The sequence below is a fragment of the Argiope bruennichi genome, chromosome 10 (genome assembly GCF_947563725.1).
Source record: "Argiope bruennichi chromosome 10, qqArgBrue1.1, whole genome shotgun sequence".
Classification (NCBI taxonomy): domain Eukaryota; kingdom Metazoa; phylum Arthropoda; class Arachnida; order Araneae; family Araneidae; genus Argiope; species Argiope bruennichi.
The window spans coordinates 90,523,567-90,545,190 of NC_079160.1; the positions used below are offsets into that span (position 1 = coordinate 90,523,567).

General features: G+C 27.7%; 2 protein-coding genes across 2 annotated transcripts; one reads left to right on the forward strand and one right to left on the reverse strand.

The window, feature by feature from the left end:
• Positions 1–1,082: 1,082 nt before the first annotated feature.
• On the reverse strand, positions 1,083–4,568 carry LOC129988783 (oocyte zinc finger protein XlCOF6.1-like). Its single transcript, XM_056097052.1, has 2 exons — positions 4,365–4,568; positions 1,083–2,570 (listed from the first exon to the last, which is right to left on the reverse strand). Exon 2 carries the CDS (start codon positions 2,416–2,418, stop codon positions 1,387–1,389), a length of 1,032 nt encoding a protein of 343 aa, XP_055953027.1. The 5' UTR covers positions 2,419–2,570; positions 4,365–4,568; the 3' UTR covers positions 1,083–1,386.
• Positions 4,569–9,815: 5,247 nt separating this feature from the next.
• Positions 9,816–19,634, forward strand: LOC129988845 (gastrula zinc finger protein XlCGF17.1-like). The gene is made up of 2 exons (XM_056097121.1): positions 9,816–10,070; positions 18,407–19,634. Exon 2 carries the CDS (start codon positions 18,577–18,579, stop codon positions 19,627–19,629), a length of 1,053 nt encoding a protein of 350 aa, XP_055953096.1. The 5' UTR covers positions 9,816–10,070; positions 18,407–18,576; the 3' UTR covers positions 19,630–19,634.
• Positions 19,635–21,624: the final 1,990 nt, after the last annotated feature.

Consider the following 21,624-nt stretch of genomic DNA (forward strand, 5'->3'; position numbering starts at 1 on the left):
GGTTGTCAGGTGAATGAGATGGCAGGAAGTATTTCGAATATGCAGAATGGATGAAGGGCAAGTGGAATATATATATATATATCAAGTTAATAGTTAGGAAAAAGATGGTTGATTGAAATTTAGTATGGAGAATATATTGATTGCTTCTTCCTCTATTCTTTCTTTTCTTTTGGTAATGTACTGTTCCTGTTAGCCACACAAACTTTATGTTCAATGTGCTAGAGAAGCTACTAGGTTCCTGCTCCCGCTACTAGTAAAGTCGCTCGGTGATTTCTTTCTTTCTTTTTTTTTAAAGTTAAAAAGTTCTGTGCAGTGCTATCTTCAGATGCTGAAGGCATCGCATACTCTAAATTTGCTTTCTACACAACAGACCGACACACTTCTTTATTTAAAAACTGTTAAGATAAGTAGAAATAGTGATACCAAAGGTTAAAAAAAAATCTCAAATAAAACAATACTTGGTACAGATCATAATTTTAATGCAGAAAGTGGTAACCATAACTATTCCTCAGAAGTATTTGTTTATTTTGTCCGCCATCTTGATTGGCGACTTGGCATCCTTGGCGAAGAAAGGGGCACACTAAACTATACTTTTACCTATTGTATTTAATTCAGATAATAATTTTTAGCTGATTATTTTACAAAATTTATGAATAAACACATGCTGATTTCAAAAACTGACTGGTTCATATCATATTTTACTACCAAAACTGCTCGATAAACATGATTATATTAGATAAAAGAATGGATTTTGAAAAAAATTCCAACTAATGTTATATGAAAGGTGTTTTTCATCTATACAATTGCAATCAAATGATATTTTATACAGAAAATATCTTGCTGCCTATTTCATAAATAAATATTTCTCAAATATTTTTAGTTGGATTATAAGATACGTTTATGAGAAAATATATATTCAAAACAAACAAGACTTTTTTTTATTAGTATGAACATGGTAAGAAATATGTAAATATTTCTGAGAGACATCTTACAACAATTTTTTTACATCATAAGTAATTAAGTAATTTCTATTTTTAAGAAACCATAACATATAAATAATAGCACCTTAAGAATTCCTAGAAGATTGAAAATTACAAAGAAATAAAAATCACTTTTATAGAAAATGTCTCATTATATAATTATTTTTATATTTCTTTTGATGTAAATGAAAATTTCAAAATAACTAATTCTCCTGAAAATATCCATATCATGTGCATAATGAACAAAGTAATTCTCATTTGTATGAATGTGACAATTTTTAAAAATTATTTTCATGATAATATATCTTTTCACAAACAAAGGGCTTTTTTACCACAATGAGGAAGAAAATATGTTTAGTTTCTATTTTTGAGAAAATGCCCTACCACATATAAACAAATATGTTTCCTATGCACACCTACAACGATGTTGATTTAGATTACGTTTTCTAGAAAATGCTTTACCACATGTATTACAAATAAAAGGTTTCTCATTTGTATGAATACGACAATGCTCATTTAAATTATGCTTCCGAGGAAAGGCTTTACCACAAGTATCACAAATAAAAGGTTTTTCATTTGAATGACCACGATAATGTCTGTTTAATGTAGATTTTCTAGAAAATGCCTGCCCACACATATCACAACCAAAAGGTTTTTCTTTAGTATGAGTTCGATAATGTTTGTGTAAAACTATTTTACGAGAAAATGCCATACCACACATATCACAAACAAAAGGTTTTTCATTTGAATGAGTAAGATAATGTCTTTTTAAAACTGCTTTATGAAAAAATGTCTTGCTACATATATCACAAGCAAAATTCTTTTCATTTGTGTGATTTGCTCGATGATGAACATCTAAATAACCTTCTCGAGCAAATGCTTTGCCACATATGTGACAAACAAAAGATTTATCATTTTTATGAACAAGAAAATGGCTCTTTAAAAGCCATTTCATATGAAATGCCTTGCCACATATTTCACAAACAAAAGGTTTTTCATTTGAATGAGTCAGATAATGTCTGCTTAAAACACCTTTACGTTTGAATGTTTTACCACATTTTTCACAAACAAAAGGTCTCTCATTTGTATGAATAAGATAATGTCTGTTGAAAACAGCTTTTAAAGAAAATGCTTTTCCACAGATATTACAAACAAAACTTTTTTCATCTGTTTCATTACGATATTGAAGGTTTAATAACTGGTTTTGAGAAAGTTCTTCATGGCATGCTTGAGACAAATCAGATTTTTCATTTGAATGAGTAAAAATATGCGTCATTAAATCACTTTTCTCAGAAAATGTCTGACAGCAGATATGACATATAGATGGTTTTTCATCAGCACAAATTGGTTGATTTTGTTCATATGCATTGTCATCAGATTCTTTTATACACAAATCACTTGTCAAATGCATGTCTTTCTCATAAAGAGAAACCTGCATTGTGCATGATACAAACAGAAATATCACCTGAAAATTAGCTTGTGCTATTATAAAAAAGAAAGTCTTTCATTGGGGAATATTTATGCTTTGTCCATCTTGATTTCAAATAAAACTTTTTTCTTTCAGTTACATCAGGCCATCATTAAAATGATCTGGAAAAGAAAATTATCTTTTAGTATCACCTTTTATCTCTATATACTTTATATTAATATATGTTATTATAATTAATAATGTCTAAGGGAGAAAAAAGCAATTTTCACAGAGATGCGGCTATATAAGCATTACTTCTTATAATATGGGAATTGCACCCCCCCCCCACACACACATAAACTTCATTTTTTCTGAAATATGATATTTATATTTTATGAAATTTCCTAAATAACTTAATTATAAAAAGTTCTTTAGAAACACTTACTTAATTAAACAATGAAAAAATTATTTGGATTATTTAATGGAGAAAAATAACATTTTCATAAGGATTTTAAACCAATGAAGTTTTGAAAAAAAAAAAAAATCTCTACAAGAAACTTTACATTGAGGAGTTATCATTAGTATTTAACAACTGTTTTCTTATATTGTGAACTGTCATAATTAGCATAATTTTTTTACCATTAATTTTCCATTTTTGTGTTGTTTAATTCCTTATATTAATATAAAATAAAATAACTAAAAACTCAAATGTTTTGAAACAGAATGAAATAACATCTTAGACAATGGGCCTTGGCAAAATATATAATTAGAATATTTCTGATTGCTGAAGATGACCCTTTTTCCAATATTTTGGAGAAAATAATTTATTAAACAAATGTTTATTTAAATAATTTACATCATAGTCAATCACATTATTGACAATAATTATAATAAAAGAAACAGCAATTCTGTTACAATTGATAAATAAAAACAGTAGAACAGAATTTTGACATATTTCCTAAATATATTTATATATCCATTTTAACTTTTATAAGGGGGGAGGAAATCAAAACAAAGGAATAAAATAAAAATGGCACACTTTAAAAGAAATGAGGAGTTAAAAAAAGTGAAGGACATATGAGAATGTGTTTAGACTGTACAATTACAGACATTTATTTATAAAAAGAAAATTTCTTTCTATAAATATAAAATAACGGGAAACAAACATTTTTTTTAAATTAAATAATTTTAAAGCATAAATAAAAATGAAAAATATAATTAATAAATCATTAAAATAAGAATAGAAGACAATATTTAATTTAATAAGACTAAATAATATTAAGATTTCTTTGCAGAAAGGCCGAATAAAGTTCATATTGTTTATTCACAGTGAAATAAAGAGTATATTTCAACACCCGAGTTTGAAGTAAACTCTTTAAGGAAATGAAAACAATAAGGCTCAATGAAGTTTTCTTTATCTTAGTTACTGACTGATTGATGGTTACACAAATGCTCCACATAATAAAAATAACCATAATAAATCTTTTTTTTTTTTTTTCCTAAAAAAAAATATGATTTTAGCACTTTAAAGCTTTGAAAAGTAATAAAAACATGAAAAATTATTATAGGAGTGATTTTCTGGAAATTTACATACACTTTTAATAATAAATATATATTCAAATTCACATGAAGCATACAAGTAAAGATAATTCTCAGTATGTTATGCTAAGTACTGTTGAAGGATTCAAACACAAAATTTATTGATTTCAATGCTAGAGCTATTTAGTGTGGCTTGAAGATTGAATGCTTCATGGCATAATTAATTAAAAAAAATTAATTTTTTCATTGTTTTCTTATTAAATGCTAAAGGATTATATGAAATAAGAGAAACATATAATGATGTTAATGTAATAAAAAATAAAATGTGTAAATGTTATAAATGTAACAGTACTGGGTACTAGAAATTTAGAGTAAAGCCTCAGATATAAATGATATTGTAACTACTCAGTATATTTCAATCATTTTTTTTTTTTTACCTGTTGTGATTCAAGGGCCGTATACCGGTGAGTAGTGACAGACCTTCTATTTGTTTATATCATTTAAGAGCCTGATGATGTTAGTCAGCGTACAGCTCTTTTTGTGAACGGTCTTGTAATTCATTCATAACAAATTTTCACTGAGTGGATTCTGAATCGCATTGTGACGTAGATAACAGCACGTAAAATCGTATTTATATCGCTCGGAAATACCGAGTGGCTAAGTCAATAAACATTTCAAAATAAGAAAATTATCCGATTTTCAAATATTTTACAATGTTTACATGCCGTCCATGCACATGCCATTTTTTGGTATGGAACGTTAACTCAAAATATGGCTGACATTGAAAATAAGCAAAAAATTTGAGCTGCCCAAAATGATACAATATGATTGCCCATTGGGAATATCGATTAAAAAGGAAAATATAAAGGGGAAAAAATACTAAGGTCTAGTGTTTGAGGGAAAAAAAGAGTGGTACTCTCAAGAAAAACACTTGTTCAGAAGTCTGCAAACCACTTAGCAAATTAAGTAAAATCTTTCTTTATAGAGAGTTTTCCTTTTGTTTAGTTATATTAACATCCGATTTTAAAGCAACACTAAAGTCATTTTAAGATAGGTTTCGAAATTTCGAACCACAGTCAGATGACGAGAATGGTACATCAGCTGGCATGGTCTTCTCTCTCCAACGTTCCGCACCAGATCAACAGATATTCGAGAGGATATTTGGCCAGACGATTTGACACGTCCCAAATCGCTTACACGAAGTTTCTTTAATGGAATCAGGTCTGGAATCTAAAGATCTCCGATCCTGAAACAGACATCTTATTACCAGGCCATCGCAGCCTCAACCTTTTAGAATTCTAATAACTACTGCAATTTATCGTGGTTCCCTTAATTTCCAGATTTGATATCAAGGCCGTTTGAACACATCTCAGTGCTCTTGGATAAAGAGATTTGGCGCTCTGTCAGAATAGTAACTATGAATTAAAGCGACTATAATCCTATGAAAATGCTTTCTTAAAAAGTAATTTAAGAGTGGAAAGAAAAGTCATTTTTTCTTCTTTTTAATATTATACGATTTTACAACTCATCGTCTTATCAAAATAGGATTTCGCAAGCAATTCCTAATTGCACTGATGATTAATTTTAACTATTTATAAAAACTGTTTTTTATTCTATTCAATTTTAATACAAGAATACTATGTTATTAATGATTAAATTAACACAATAAAACATGCAAACACTTTGTATTTTATTTAACATTTCAAAAATTATTATTTATTTGATACATCCTTGAACTTATTCCTCGATTCATTATAAATAATTTTTGTTTTCATACGTTTGATTTATTTCTTTTTCTCATCCCCCTCCCCCAATTTATTTTTTATATAAATTGTAATTTAACTATGCGTTCTTTTATTTCCATCACCATTATTTCTCCTCCTCTTTGTTAAGTTAATAAATATTTTTTTATTTATTTAAGGAGAGAAAGTTTCTTCATTTGAAAATCGGAGATTGGAGAACCAGGTATTAATAAATAATAAAAGATTCCATAGAATATCCATTGTCAGGTTCACTTTCTCTTAGGGTTATGTTTATTTCTGGTGAAACCGTTTCTTTGTTACTATAGATAATAATACTGGAGAATGAATAGCAAGTATTAAGCTTGGAGACTTGGAAACAAGTATTTCTTATGAGAAAATTGCTAATTAAATATTCCTTTTGTTTCAATGGTATTTTTACACAAACCAAGAATATGAATGGCGGCACACATTTGATAAATTTCGAAAAAAACGTGATTAATCTTAATTATTTTTCTAATTATCAGACATCTCAAAATATTCAAACTGAAATGTAAATTTTCACAGAAGATGAATATATGAACTCATTAAAACATATAAATTTATTTAATTTGACAATAAAATTACAACCTTTTCATATGATTTATATCATATATTTACTTAGAAGATTCTGTTTTTTTTTTTTTTTTTTTTTTTTAACACAATGGTACATTTTAGTATTTTACAGATAAATTTATGATTATTATTCATCAGTGAAAAATGAAGTTTTACTAGAGTATTAGCTTAAAGATTAAATCATCATCATCTTGCTCATTTCCCTTCGCGTACACACACACACAAAAAAAAAAAAAAAATGCTGTCTCTACTATTAACTGAATATGGCTTAGTTAAGCCATCAGAACAGTAATTAAACATTTTTTAGTTTTATTATAGAATAAGCTCTGTCTGGTGTAATTTATAATCTGTCCATTCAATTATTGGAATATATTCAAAAGTTACATACAGACTATTTATCTGTATACTTACCTGCTTATGCTCTTTGATTAAAGATGGTATTTTTGAAATTAATGAATGATTTTTGTAAAATTATTTATCAAATTTGACAAAACATAATTAAAATATCTGTCATTAGACGTTTTCCTGTTGGTGGAACGAGCAAGCTTGGGAAACGAATGCTAGCTCGTATTTCATTTTCACCATCTAATTACTGATTAAAATTGTGAGGTGCGTTTCGTTTGTTTGAAAGAGGGGGATTTAGGGATTTTTAGCTACAAAGGCTGTCATCCCAGAGGTGCGTTTCAGATCTTTGTAGTTCAAACCGAAATAAAAATAAAAACCAACTAAACATTAGTTAACGAAATATTTTTTAATTGTTGTTTTATATGTTAATTTCCACTCCATGAGGGTAATTTGTGTGTTAAGCGAAAAATCTTTTATTGAAAACTGGAACTGACTTTGTTTATTATAAGATAAGACGACTTTTAAAAAAATCATTTGTTCATTTATACATATTGTATCAAATTACAGGAGTGAGGACATGTAATACGAAAATGAACAGCAGCGTTTAGTATTTGCATTACAGCTTTCTTAAAAGAACATTTTTATATGGATTACTGCATTATCTCAAAAACATATGATTTAATCAAAGGATCTTAATTTTAAATCTGGAAGAAGATTTAATATATTTGATAGAAAATTCTTAATAGGAATCAAAGAATTACTAGTGCTTTGAGACCACGGAAAAACAAAAACTTGAAACAATCATTTTTTTTTAACGAATTTAATATTATTTATTGCGAATAACAAATCCATGAGCATGAAGGGGGGGGGCGAAAAAAACTAAAAACTGATTTAAAACTCTATTTTTGCATTTTCACATGAGAAAGTATTCAAACAATAATTTATGATTGGCTCAGAAATACAGTTCTAATGTTAAAAGTTATAATTTACCATACCTATTCTAAAAGTGGAATGAATTGTAACCAAAAATATTTGGAACAATATATTAGCTTTTTTTTAAAAGAAAATTGTGGTGAATATGACATATCCTCTTTAATTATTACAATGGAAATGGCTGAGGAGTTGAAAATGATTCTTGAATTAAGAATAAAAGAAATGGGCGGGAAGCAAACAAAAACAAAAATGTTTTACAGAAAACGATCGGCTGAAGCCAATATCATTTGGCAAAAAATATTTCAAATTCCAATATTTTCTGATAATAGCCTGATTATTTCTTTTAAGGAAGCATTTGAACTTTGCCCCGAACATGAGACTTCGTATGAGTTTCAAATTTTTGATACAATTCGAATAATATCCACAAATTTACTCAAGATCTTTAAAGTTATAAAAACTTAAATTTAATTTTCCAAAATGATATTGATTGCATAGATTTATTTTCTGAAACAAAAAAACAAAAACAAAACAAAACAAAAAAAAATTGAATTTTCTTCTTTAGATCATAATATAACAGCACTTATTAAAAAAATTATATGAGTTGTAATTCCAAATTTTAATTCTAAATATTGTAAAAATTATATTGATCTCGCTAATTACCATCGTATCTGTAGAAAGCTCTTTTTCACGACTGAAGATAATAATAATAATAAAAATAATAATAAAAAAAATCAAGCATTAGAACGAAGAACGATTTACTTCCTTATTCATGCTCTCTATTAAATCAAATCAGAAGATTTCTTCCAAAAAAAATTATATCACCAAGAATTTGCTATAAAAAAACATATAAGTAAATGAAGCAAAAATTGCATATTGTAAAGAGTATCTACAATATACGATTATTGTATCTTTATGTATTGTATTGTATTTTTATATTAGTGTATCTTTATGTCCTAATATAACTTTCTAAAATGATCATCTTTGTTATTTGATTTTTTTATTGAATGAGGTGTGCAATTGAAATGTGAATTAATTAAAATATATTATTTTTCATTTCCTTAAGTCCTTACTATATCAAATTTAGAATGTAACAAGTAGCAAAATGGATATATATATATATATATATATATATATATATATATATATATATATATATATATTGTTTCTAAATTGAAAATTATGAATATAAAAACCGTTGTTAGAATCTTAATAATAAAATACTAATAGACTTAATAAAATAAAATTAAGTCCGTATTTTTTATATAATAGAGAATCTTTGGTATGCCAGTTTAAAATATGTCAACAAGTAGAAAATCAGTTTAGAAATTACTATGAAATTTGTATATGTATAGAAAAAGTGCAAGAAGTGGAAATGAACAGGGATTTATTAATAAATATATGTTATTTGCTTGTGTTCTACATTATTACAAAGTCTTATTTGCAGGTATTTTACATTTTGTTTCCATTTAGTATTTCCTTATTAGTATGTTACGATACGAATATTTATACTTTTTGCTTTAGAACACTTGGGAACATGTGGGGGATTTAAGTTAATATAGGAATTATCATATTTTTTTAAAATAAAATTCTAGGTTTGGAAACAAGAATAAAACTGACATGACAAAATTTTAAAATTCTTATCTGAAACTTAAATTCTCGAAAAGATTAATCACACTTCCTAAAAATAAAGGATAAAAATAAAACAATATCAATATTCAGGCGGAAAGGATCGAACATTTTACGTTTATGTTGAAATTTCAAGCAATACCCAGCTCAGTTTTCCCAATCTCACCCAATTTAATGCGGTTTTCTTCCAACTACGGTACATGCGCTTACTAAAAAATAACTAATCAAATAATTTATAAAATTTCATTATCATAAGTACAGAAAGAACAGAATATTAATTATTTCATTTAAAAATTATAATTACTACCATTTTTACAAATTTTAATTAAATATTAACAAATGAAATTAATTAACAAACATTAATTTAATTTCATTAAAATTATGTTACTACTAATAATAATTTATTAAACTATTTATTGCATTATTACTAAAATTTCAATAGAGAAAACTTTATTATTAAAGAATTTTTAGAACAATTTTATCTGAGTTTTTGATCTGACCTCAGAACTGATATGCGGCTCCGGAATCGCAGCCGGATCCGGAACTAAGATTTCAAATCCGCAAGTGAACATATCTGACCTATCACTGGTATAAGGTTCTTACCGTAAACTAAACAATGCTAACGATTTTGCGTGATGTAAACAGAAATCGCGGATAACTATGAAATTTGGCTGCATGATCTTAAATTTAGCCAATTCAGTTAGACGATTTGCCGCCATCTTATCTATTGGCGAAAGTATCTCAAGCTTGGCGATCTCTCAGCTCATCGAAAAATAGCCATAAATGTAATCGAATAGATTAAATTGATATAGCCTGAACTATCTGAAAAAGGAAATAAATTTTGAAAGTAGCGACCTTTTGAACAACATGAGCCATGCAGATTTGGTAAATTATTGAAACTGTTTCGTAGTATTTCATTTTTTGTGTTTTTTAGTATTTTTCATCTTTATTTCTGTATCCATAAAACAGAAGAAATAAGATATATTAATTTTAATAAGTATATAAGTGATTTTTGATAATATTATAAGTGTTATTTTCCTAGTGTTAATCAAACGTATCACTTTTTTAAAAATGGAAATACTCTAATACCAATAATAGAAACGTTTTTGTAATAAATCGAGTTATTAAAATTTTTTGTATCAATGATACAATATTTATTTTATTTTTCAGTGTCTGTATAAATAAAACACTCATTGATGTCAATTTTATATATAATTTAGAAGTTTATTAATGAGAAAGAATTTTTTTAATATAAGAATTTAAAAACAACATTATTTTTATTTAAAATATGTTATAAATTAGCTTTTCATAAATGGTAGTTTAATTAAAATATTTATTGTACATTCTCATCAGAACATTTACAGCTGCTCATTCTGAGCTATTTTAATGTGAGAATAGTTAATTTATATTAAGTAGATATAAACAATATAATGATAGTCCAAAAATCAAATTAAGTTATGATTTAGCTAGCATTTTTAATAGATGAAAATATTTTCTTTTATTTAACTAGACTCAATCTTGCAATCATATTATTATGAATTTACCACTTATAATCATTTTACTTATATTAAAATTAAGTATCATATCATTGCTATAAAGTAACAGGGATTTTTTTTTTTTTATCAATGAGCTCATAAAAATAGATGAATTTTTTGTTTTGATATATGTTAAAATTGGCCTCTAATAGACTGAACATGAAGAAGCAAAAAATTAAGCTCAGATCCTTGAAAAGTTAATTTTTTTAATCGAAATTACTTCTGATTACTTGATACTAGAAATAAAAAAATTATATCAAAATAAAATCATTTCTTGAGCTTTTTGTGAATAATAAATTATAGTTTTTACTATACAAACAGGTTAATCTTTCATATTTCTTATGATTACATAAGTCTGTAGCTAAGTTTCATGTTGAATGTATCTCATTTCCGTTCTTTTTATACAAAAGGAAAGCTTGTTAAAAGGAAAATGTTATTTAGACTTAAGATTCACTTCTTTAAGATGAATTGAATCACTGAAATTTTTAATTTTATGATACTTAATACATAGTATCCTTTTATCTTGGCTTTTTTGCCATTGGAAAGCATTTTACAATGTATTTTATAGTTCTTTCAAATTTATTAAAATACAATTATATACATGTACATGTAGTGCATACATATGAAATTGATAAATATTCCTAATCATGCTTTTATATATTAAGTTTTGATAAGAAAGTCTTATACCTAAATTATAAAACTTTGATTTGCCATATACTAGTTTCAATTTTCATTTTCCAATCATTTTAATGTAATTCAAATCAGTTTTTAAAAAATGCTTGAATGTCTAATGTATACAGATTTAAAATTAAAAAAAGAAGATTTGTAGAAAAATGAGCTAAACAATAATGATACTCTTTATTTTAATTTTTTTTTCTTTTTTAAACATTTTATGCAACATAACTTATTCACATGAAATATGATGTTAATGCAAATACTAGAACTAACTATACAAATCAGAAAACCACAGATATACATCTTTACAATGTTGTATCTGTATTTTTTCCCCATGAAAGAGAATAAATATTCAGTTTTACAAAATCATCACATGTTTATCATTCTGCTATACGATGGAATAAAGATTTTGCATGCATTAAATGTGATTATCATTTCTGAAATTGCCCTAAAGAAATTATATTTCTGACATTTTATTTAAATATCATAAATGATTTTATTTATATATTTTAATTCAAATTAGATTAAAAGAAATTCATTTCAATTATTCACATGATTTTTTTAATATTAAATTTCAAATTCAGAGATATTTGTAGAAATTTTATGTTTGTTCTCTTTCCATTGCTAGTAATAAATACAATGAACAAAGCTAAAATTGTATTTCTGTTATATATTCTAATGGCAATATTATTTTCTAGCAAAAAATGCTATGATCTTTTGCTATTAGTTGTAGCTGTCATGTAACAGAATAATAATATTTTTTTAAAAAAACCCATCAAATTTAAAAACCCATCAAAATCCATTTGATGGTTAAGAATTGATATTTTGTAATATCCCATTGTAACTCATGTATGCTCAAATTACTTTAGTATTTGTTAATGCTAATAAATTCAATTTTAATTTTTTGTATTAATACTATCAGGACTAAACTCTTTGAAAATTGCTTAAATTATGTTTGTAGGAAGAGTTATATAAAATAATAGAAGATTTTGCTTGTGCTTCTATAAATTTAGGTGGAGTTAAATTGGTTTGTCTTTCTGTGTTCTTATAAATCTGTTTATTGTATAAGTATTTTATACCAATTAATACAAAATGCTCATCCCATATTGTTATGATATTTTTGCAATGTTGTACAACATTCAGAATATCAAACAACATTTGGGAAATATTATGAAATGTCTTGTGTTAATTGGGATATTATTTATTTATTTAATCAGAATCAGGGTGAGAAAAAAAAATTTAGATTGAATAAATTGTTTTCCTTTCTTCATATATTGGAGAAAACAAAGGAGTTTTAAACATTTTATGCAACACAAGTTTGATATTTTGATATCAAACTTTTTCCTTTAATGAGCCAAAAGTAGGAAAGCATTATGATTTCAATCTCTTGTTTCTATTATATCTTATGGTTTATAATATTTGATAATATTTATCTTTTCCTATCCTTTTTCTTATTTGCAAATAAATTAAAAAACATAAAGGAGTTTTTGGGGACGCAAACAATTGCTTCGATGCTGTAACATTAAAATTTTAATCGTATATTTTCCCATTATTAAAATTATTATAAAAACAACTGCCTTCTTTGTGACGTAAATTCTGAAGCAGATATTTCTCCTACTTTTTTCTTTCTTTTGAGTATATATACTTATATTCAAAGCAACTCTGAAAATTTTTTATAAGGCTTACCATTTCCAAACCTTTTGAACATAATATAGTCAGTTTTTATAAGTTGATTTTAAGTGATTTCATATGCAAAATAATACAACATTGTAGAAATGATATATTTCATTAAAATATAATCTAGCTTTATATTAATCTTTCAAAGTGCATGCATATAATTAATATTTCTTTATTTCATTTGAGTATTATGGTAAAAAGTATTGCTGATTGAAAATTCAGTTCATAAGGATTTACCTCATTAACTTGATATTTAATTTTAATTAGTTATAAGATTTTAGTTAGTGATTAAGTTTCAATTCAACAAAATAGTAGAATTTTGAGACTGTCGAATTTCAATTCAAATGAAAAATATATTCATAAAGAATAATCTGTTATTCAGAAAAATGTAAATAATTGCAAGATAATTTAAGTTGTAAATCTTTCTGTAACTGACAATGTGGACAAATCAAATGATCAGTGAACTAATATAATGCTGTTCCCAATATATCTATTCAAATTTAAGAAAACTGTTTAGATACTTGGTCATCTGTCTTTTAATATGTGTATGTCCATTTGCCGTGTTTTATAATTGAAAATGACAAATTAAATTCCCAGGTCGATTTCATTTTTTAGCCGCGTTTATTACAACAGCAGAAGTTTTTTTTTTTTTTTTTTCTAAATCTTTCTTGCATGAAAATAGAAAGTGTAGGGAAACTAGAGCAATCAAAATGGATGGATTTAATCTTTACCATTTATCCCATACGGCAAATATATATATATATATATATATATATATATATATATATATATATATAAATTTAAGTCAATTCTTACTTAGGTCAACAATTTTTTTTTATTTTAGTAACTTTCTATTAAATAATTTCAATTAATATTAATATATATATGCATATGACAGAATTACAATATTAAGTGGCAAAATTTTTTAAATTGAATTCCTACTTATTTTCTTATATTATTTATGATCAGGTGTCGCGTCAGTATCTCAGAGTTTGGCGACATGGTGACAGATTTGGCGACCAAATAGAAATTATTGGACAAATTTAATTAATTAATTAATATTTGGAAAGAAAACGGTATTAACATCAAGTGTCATCTACTACAAGTTTAAAAAAAATGTATTTGAACTTGAGTGGATTGAATAAAAAGTATTTTATTAACGATTAAAATTTGAACAAGATATATATATATATATATATATATATATATATATATATATATATATATATATATATATATATATATATATATATATATATATATATATATATATATAGGGAGAGTGTGAAAGAATAGTAGAAACTGAAAAAAGGGGGAAAAAAGAAAAGAAAAGGAATTGTTAGTAATCATTTTCATCCCTTCAGCAATATTTTCTGATTGAGACTTAATGTCAAAGATGCAGCATGTCCCTAGTAAGTGTTTTTTCAAGCCTTAATGCGCAATATCTGGCCAATGAGTTTAATTTTTATAAATTTAAAGATAAATAAAAATAAGTCCCATGCATTTTTTTGGAAATATAATTTTTAGTTTTGGAGAACAAAAAGTGAGAATTTAGACTATTAAGGTTGGACAGAAACGGTAGTAATTTCGTATACATAAAATGAAATCTTCATCTGTTTTTCTTTTTTTTTTCTGACACTACAGTCTGGAATAGGCCATGACCATCCCAATCTGTTTATACTGTCACTGCCTTTCTAGTGCCACAGATTTCTAGTTTCTAACACCTAAAAGGTTTAGGTTTCAACATTGTCAAGCCACCTAAAGAGTAGCTGACCTTTTTGTTTGACACCCGTAGGCTTGCTAAATGTCAGCGTTTTTGCTATGTTGGAGTTTTTTAATCTTTGCAACTGTCCGAGCCACCTCATTCGATAAGTTTTAATGATTTTAATGATGTTGGACTCTTTGAATTTTTTTATATAGCTAATGGTTGTAAAGTATTCGCCATACATAGATTTCGTTTACAGCACCATATATTTTTCTTAAAATTTTCCTTTCAAATACTAGCAATTTATCTTCTGCTGTTTTGGTTAGTGTCCAACACTTACAAAATAAGGGATCGAATCAGGATCTTGAAGATATTGATTATTTTTTGTTCGGTTCAGGAATTTTGACTTAAGGTGACTGCCTACGTTCGAGACAATTTTTTTAAAGGCTATTTTTCAAGCTTTAATTGGTGTTTTCTAGTTAAATAGGATATAAAAACAGTAAACATCTATAAAAAAAATTTCTGTGATTGACCAAATTTTTTAATTGAAAAATTTGATATAAATTTTAGCAAAATTTAACCAAAACGGTTAACACTCTACACAAAATGCTAATTCAGTAATTAAAGTTTTCTTTACACATAACATACATAATATAGTTATCTTCAAAATGAACTAAAATCTAAGAGATTAATTAAAATGCAAAAATATTATGAAGGTTTTTATGTTGCAATGTAGACAGTACTTTTAAATTTGCAACTATTTTCTAACAAAAAAAGAGTATAAATGAAAAAAATATTTACTCTATATCAAAACTTTTAGTTCATTTCATAGACATTAGTATGAAGAAAATTTCATTAAAAAATATTAATTAATGCTGGAGATATCATGCTAATGGATTACAACTTCTATTAAAAAAATTATTTTTAGAAAAATGAGTTTAAACTTTACAGTTAATGTAAAAAAGCATTTGCTCTTCACAAAACAGTTTAAAATTCTCCACATTTATAAGTTAAACTTTCTCTTTCTTCATGTATAGTGCATTTTTTCTTTTGTTGAGCTCTCATTTTTTTCTATGAATTTTTACAGCTGGTAATGAATGCATTTTTGAACTACAAATACTTTCATAGTCAAAAAGCTTTAGTCCTTTTTGAGTGTGACTACCAACTTCTGTATGCAATTGATTTAACACACTTTTTATACCATTGCCACCTCCATTAGACTGAAGGACAGCAACATAGAGCCACAATAACAGATTTTGGAGCTCAAAGAATGTTGTTTCAGGACTATATTCCAGAGCAAACCATTAAAACTCTCATTAGCGTTTTGTGTCATTCTTTGCAAGCATTTCTTTAACAATTTTTGATGACAAAGTTACATATATACAGGCTTTATGATGTTTATAATATTTTGCCGAAGTCCAATGGATTTCCCAAGTAAAGTTTTCCCAGTGTGCTTTAGAAGGGCCGCTGTGGCCTGGTGGTAAGGTCTCGGCTTTAGAACCGGAGGGTTTCAGGTTCGAGACTCGATTCCACCGAAGAACTGTTGTGTAAGCGGGCCTGGTGCACGTTAAATCCGTCCAGGCTAAACGTTCTCCCGCTGGTGTGGTGTAGTGTGGAGAGGGGGGTACCAGCTAAAGTCTCGTCCTCTGACAGTGGTTCAAAACTAATGTGTTAAAAGTTAAATGTGATTTACTATCAAAATAAAACGAAGAAAAAAATAGGTTTCAGTGAAAATTCGCAAAGAAAAATAACAATCGAAAAGAGAACTACAAAGTAAACACATGATCGAGTGAGTGAGAATGTTGCCAGTTACCATCAAGAAATTTTAAAAAGTGTATGTTCAAATGTTATGGCCGTGCATTAGCAACATCATAAAATTATTATTTTCAATTCAAAACTAAGAAAAAAGTAAAAAATGTGTTAAAAGTGGCATTTTACAACAACTTCCGGTTGCAGACTGAGACTTCCTGTTAATTTTCAAGTACACTGCACTTTTTAAATTTGATATATCTCAGCTTCTAAAAAACATAAAATGAAAAAAAAACCGGTTTTAGAAAAAAAAATGTTTAAATTAAAATATTTTTGACCAAGATGGTCGAAAAATGCCATTTTTAATGTAGGCAGTCATTTTAAGAATTCTTTTTAGATCGTAAAAACTTCTGTTTGCTGTTATAATGCGGCTGTTGATTTCTGGGTTTATGTCATGATTTTCATTTACTATAGTGTTCGATGTATTAGAATTCTGGGACTTTTTCGAACCTGTAATCGTTTATTTCAAGGAATTCAAGATTGATTTTTCTTTTAGTTATTTCTAAATATTTGGTTTTTATTTCTTTTATTGTCTAGCCCATGTCCCTAGCAGCTACACAAGAGCTACAAATGTTTGAATTAAATTCTATTTTGTGTCAATGATATCATTGTCATCGGCATATCTAGGATCTGATTAGATCGCTGAAAACTTTTCCTTTAGTAGCAATCCTGTATCTCTAATCTAAGGCTGTAATATCTTGATCCAGAGCGATCAAATAAGAGATAGCGTTAACAAAACAATTCTTTTATTTACAGTCTTATATATGTACAAAAAATTAACCTTGTTCTCATCTAGGTTAATATTATTTACAAAATTCACACAACAATTGAAAGTTTAATCATGAAATAGTTTCTTGATCAAATCGGAAAATAGACACCAAAGAGACGCTAATAGGCTGTTAGCTCGAAATGACTAATCTAGGGGCCGCTCCAGAAATCCACCGATCTTTATTGGGTGGATCCTAACTCAGAAACCCGAATCACACGGAGCTTCTCACAAATAAGGAATAACTTCTTCGACGTCTCTCACTGCTCTCCTCCCTTTTTACAAAAAATGTGGCATTTTATTTCCGTCAGGTCTCCGCCTTTGATTTTTTCATTGGTGTATATCTCATGACTTTTTCGAGAACAATATTAAAGAACAGTCATCATAGTGTAGAAAGTTTCCAATAAGGCATTCTGCATGTTGATCCTGCATTTTTCTTATTTTAGTGTCACCCAGAACAATCTGGCTAATTTCCAAAATGTCGTTTCCTGTCCTCTCTGTATTGCCATAATATCAATTCTGTATTCTTCAAACATCTCAGTGTAATTTTTCAATGCGTGACTTTTATAAAGTGTTACAAACATTCCAAGATCCAGTTCTCAAGTTCTTAATCTTTTCGTTTAGGTAGTGCCATTTCGGCTTTTGCTTCGCTAGATTTCTGAATTTGACGATTTTTTTACGCGACAGGAGAGTTAGCCTTATTCCTAACCCAGAGGATGCGGTGTTATTCTTAATCTAGTGCTTTATCATTGACCTGCCCGGCTTAGGAGGCCATGCCTATAACTTAGTTACCTCGGCATAGTTCAATGTGTTATCGACACATGCAAATCTACTCAGCACAACAAGGTGGTAACACCAAGTGGGCGAGGAAATGAAATATGCTCTATTGATTTTCCTATTTTTCTATATTTTATTTCCTTAACGTTTCTAGTTGCTTTCATTGAACTTGCTTATCAATTGTGAACAATTCAAAAAAAATTTTAACAAATATTTTGAATTGCAGAATTTTTTTTTGGACATCTTCGTTGTATTGAAAATAGAATTTCTTTTCTAGATAACTTGGCTTTTGGAGATATCGAATCTGAATGGGAGAAAGCTTGTGTGTTCTTCAGTGTCAACCAGGACTTGATTCTGACTTTACTTGGATGAAAAAAATATTATTTCTTGTGGAAATAGTGTCAAGATTTCAACTACGTGGAGAAAAATTTATTCATAGTCTTAATTATGCAAGCTGATATTAATCCAGGAAATACATACTATATGAGCAATGTGTCCATGAAAGAATACATTAAAAAAGCAAATGCTGATTTTAATTATGGGCATGTTGAAATTGAGACTACCACAAATGAAAAACCTTTCCATTGTGATGTGTGTAGTAAAGCATTTTCTCAAAAATGTAGACTAAATAACCATTCCATTATTCATAAAAATGTAAAGTCGTTTATTTGTGATGTATGTCACAAGGCATTTTACAAGAAAGGAAATTTAAAGGCACATTATCGTACTCATGCAAATAAGAAACCTTTGCTTTGTGATATATGTGGTAAGATATTTTTTCACATGGGATTTTACAAGAAACATAAACTTACTCATGTAAATGAAAATGTTTGTGATATGTGTAATAAAGTGTTTACTTACAAAAGTGCTTTAGAGAAACACTATGTTATTCATACAAATGAAAAATCTTTTGTTTGTGATATTTGTTGCAGAGCATTTTCTCAAAAAGGTAATCTGCATGTACATTATCGCACTCATACAAATGAAAAACGTTTCATTTGTGATATATGTGATAAGCAATTTTCTTACAAGGATGCTTTAAATGCACATTATCGTGTTCATACAAATGAAAAACCTTTTGTTTGTGATGTGTGTGCTAAAGCATTTTCTCGCAAAGGTACTTTAAGCAAACATTATATTACTCATAAAAATTTAAAACCTTTTCTTTGTGACACTTGTGGTAAAGCATTTGCTCAAAAGAGTAATTTAAATGCACATCATCGAACTCATATAAACGAAAAACCATTTGCTTGTATTGTATGTGCGAAAACATTTTCTTACAAAGATGCTTTAAAGAAACATTACCTTACTCATACAGATGAAAAACCTTTTGTGTGTGATAAATGTGATAAGTCATTTTCTCGGAAAGATACATTAGAAACACATTACCGTATTCATACAAAAGAGAAACCTTTTGTCTGTGATATTTGTGGCAAGGCATTTACTCAGAGAGGTCATTTAGATGCACATTATCGAACTCATCCAAATAAAAAAACCTAGTTTATGACAAATTTGATTAGCTTTTTTCTGTACAATTGTGCATTATCATTGTGTTATAAATTAAATATTTTTGTTTATTTTTTATGTGTTAAAGTATTTTCTTTAATTTGATACCAGAAATGAACATAGATATTCACAAAATTTTAAATTTGTTTGTGTGTTATATGTGATAAGATATTTTCACACATAAAAGAGGAGATTAAACAACAACTCACCTTGCACATACAATTGAAAAAAATACTTATAAAAACGATTCTCAACCTGTGGGGCGCGTGCATATCCAAGAAAAAATATTATTAAAAAAAAATTGATTAACTATTTGAAAGGAAATCACACACACACACATACAAAATAAAATACATTTCGACATAATATTTAATAATTAACTTATTAAATTGAAACAACTTACTAAATTAAAAACAAATTTAATAATCATTAGTGACTTCCTTGGACTTGTTTTGCAGAGTAACATTTTTCGAAGGAAGACTTAGTATTAGAAATAAACACTTTCAGTTCTTTTTCTATATTTAGCTGAGATCTATATTTTGTCTTCAAAGAAGCCACCGCAGAAAATCCAATTTCACAAAGGTAGGATGATGAAAATGGTAATGGAATGCGAAATGTCCTTGTTTTTAGTGCAGAAAACTCGTCATCTACTCCTGCCCAATATCCAAAGAGTGATTTATTACTAAATTGTCTTTTGGTTTCGCCACTTGTCGTGAAGTCTATGAAGGTTTCTCGGCAATTGAGAGCCCTTCGGGAGTATTATGAAATGGATCCCGAACCTATTCGTAACTTGTAATCAATTTGTCGTCAGCAAGAAAATACTTTTTAAAATTCTTTGCCAGCATGGCTAAATGATTTTCAATGGTTCCAAAAACAAATTTTACATATTGTTCTTCAGCCTTATAAGTTTTAACACGATCATCCACATTTACAAACATTGTTAGGTTTTTTTGCTTTAAATTTCTTCTCCACAATTCCAATTTTCTACAAAAAGCATAAACTTTATCACTCGTATCCATATATGTGTATTTGATCCTTGCAGTTGAAGTTATTTAATTTCTTAAATACGTCGACCAAATAGCCCAATTTCATCACAAATAAACAAACCATCGCGAAAATTCTCGGCTTCCTGTCTATTTTCCTCTTTAAGGAAAATGGCGATTTCTTCTCTTAATTCATAAACACGTTGCAAAGATGTCCTTTTCTTGCCTCGCAATAAAATAGTAACGCAGAATGTACTGCATCCATGTCTTTACAAGGTACAGAAAAGATTCTTGATTTCAGGGATCTCATTTTTATATAATTTACTACGGTTACAACCGTAGTTAACACAATATTCAGACCAGGACTCATTTCTTTGGAAGCCAGTGCTTCTCTGTGGATCATGCAATGTGTTCAGACGCACTGTGCCGATTTTTATTTTACAAGTGCTTGTATAGTTAGGATTCTTTCGGACATTGAACGAGCACCAATGGTGCATATTCCAACGCAATTTTTCCATTCTATGTTTGTCTCGTTCATAAAATCATTTAAGATAACAAATAATGCGAGTGCTGTTGCTTTGAGTTCTATTGGTTTGCAGAAAAGTAGTTCTACTACTGACATATCACAAAATCGAACATAGGCAATTAAATAAGCATCTATCTGTTGCATCATCAAGCTGTATTGAAAACAATTTGTTACGCGACTTCAAGAAAAGCTGACATTATACATCTTCAGCTATATCACCAATTCAACGGGCAACAGTATCATTTGAAAGAGGTATGGACTGCAAGGGTTTTGCAAGATTATCTCCAAATATAATTTCTACAATCTCAATCGCTGCTGGCGAAATAAGCTCTTCATCAATGGTGTGAGGCTTTTTACATCTGCTATTTTATATGAAACTTTGTAAGAGGCATTTAAAGCTTTTTCATTTACAATTTTTTCAAAATGATTTTTGCTTTTCATGTGATTTTAATTTGAAGAATTCTCTGGATTTGTTGACGT

What these genes read in the sequence shown, in the direction of transcription:
- LOC129988783 (XM_056097052.1), bottom strand. Translation starts at nt 2,418, where the DNA reads ATGCAGGTTTCTCTTTATGAGAAAGACATGCATTTGACAAGTGATTTG.
- LOC129988845 (XM_056097121.1), top strand. Translation starts at nt 18,577, where the DNA reads ATGCAAGCTGATATTAATCCAGGAAATACATACTATATGAGCAATGTG.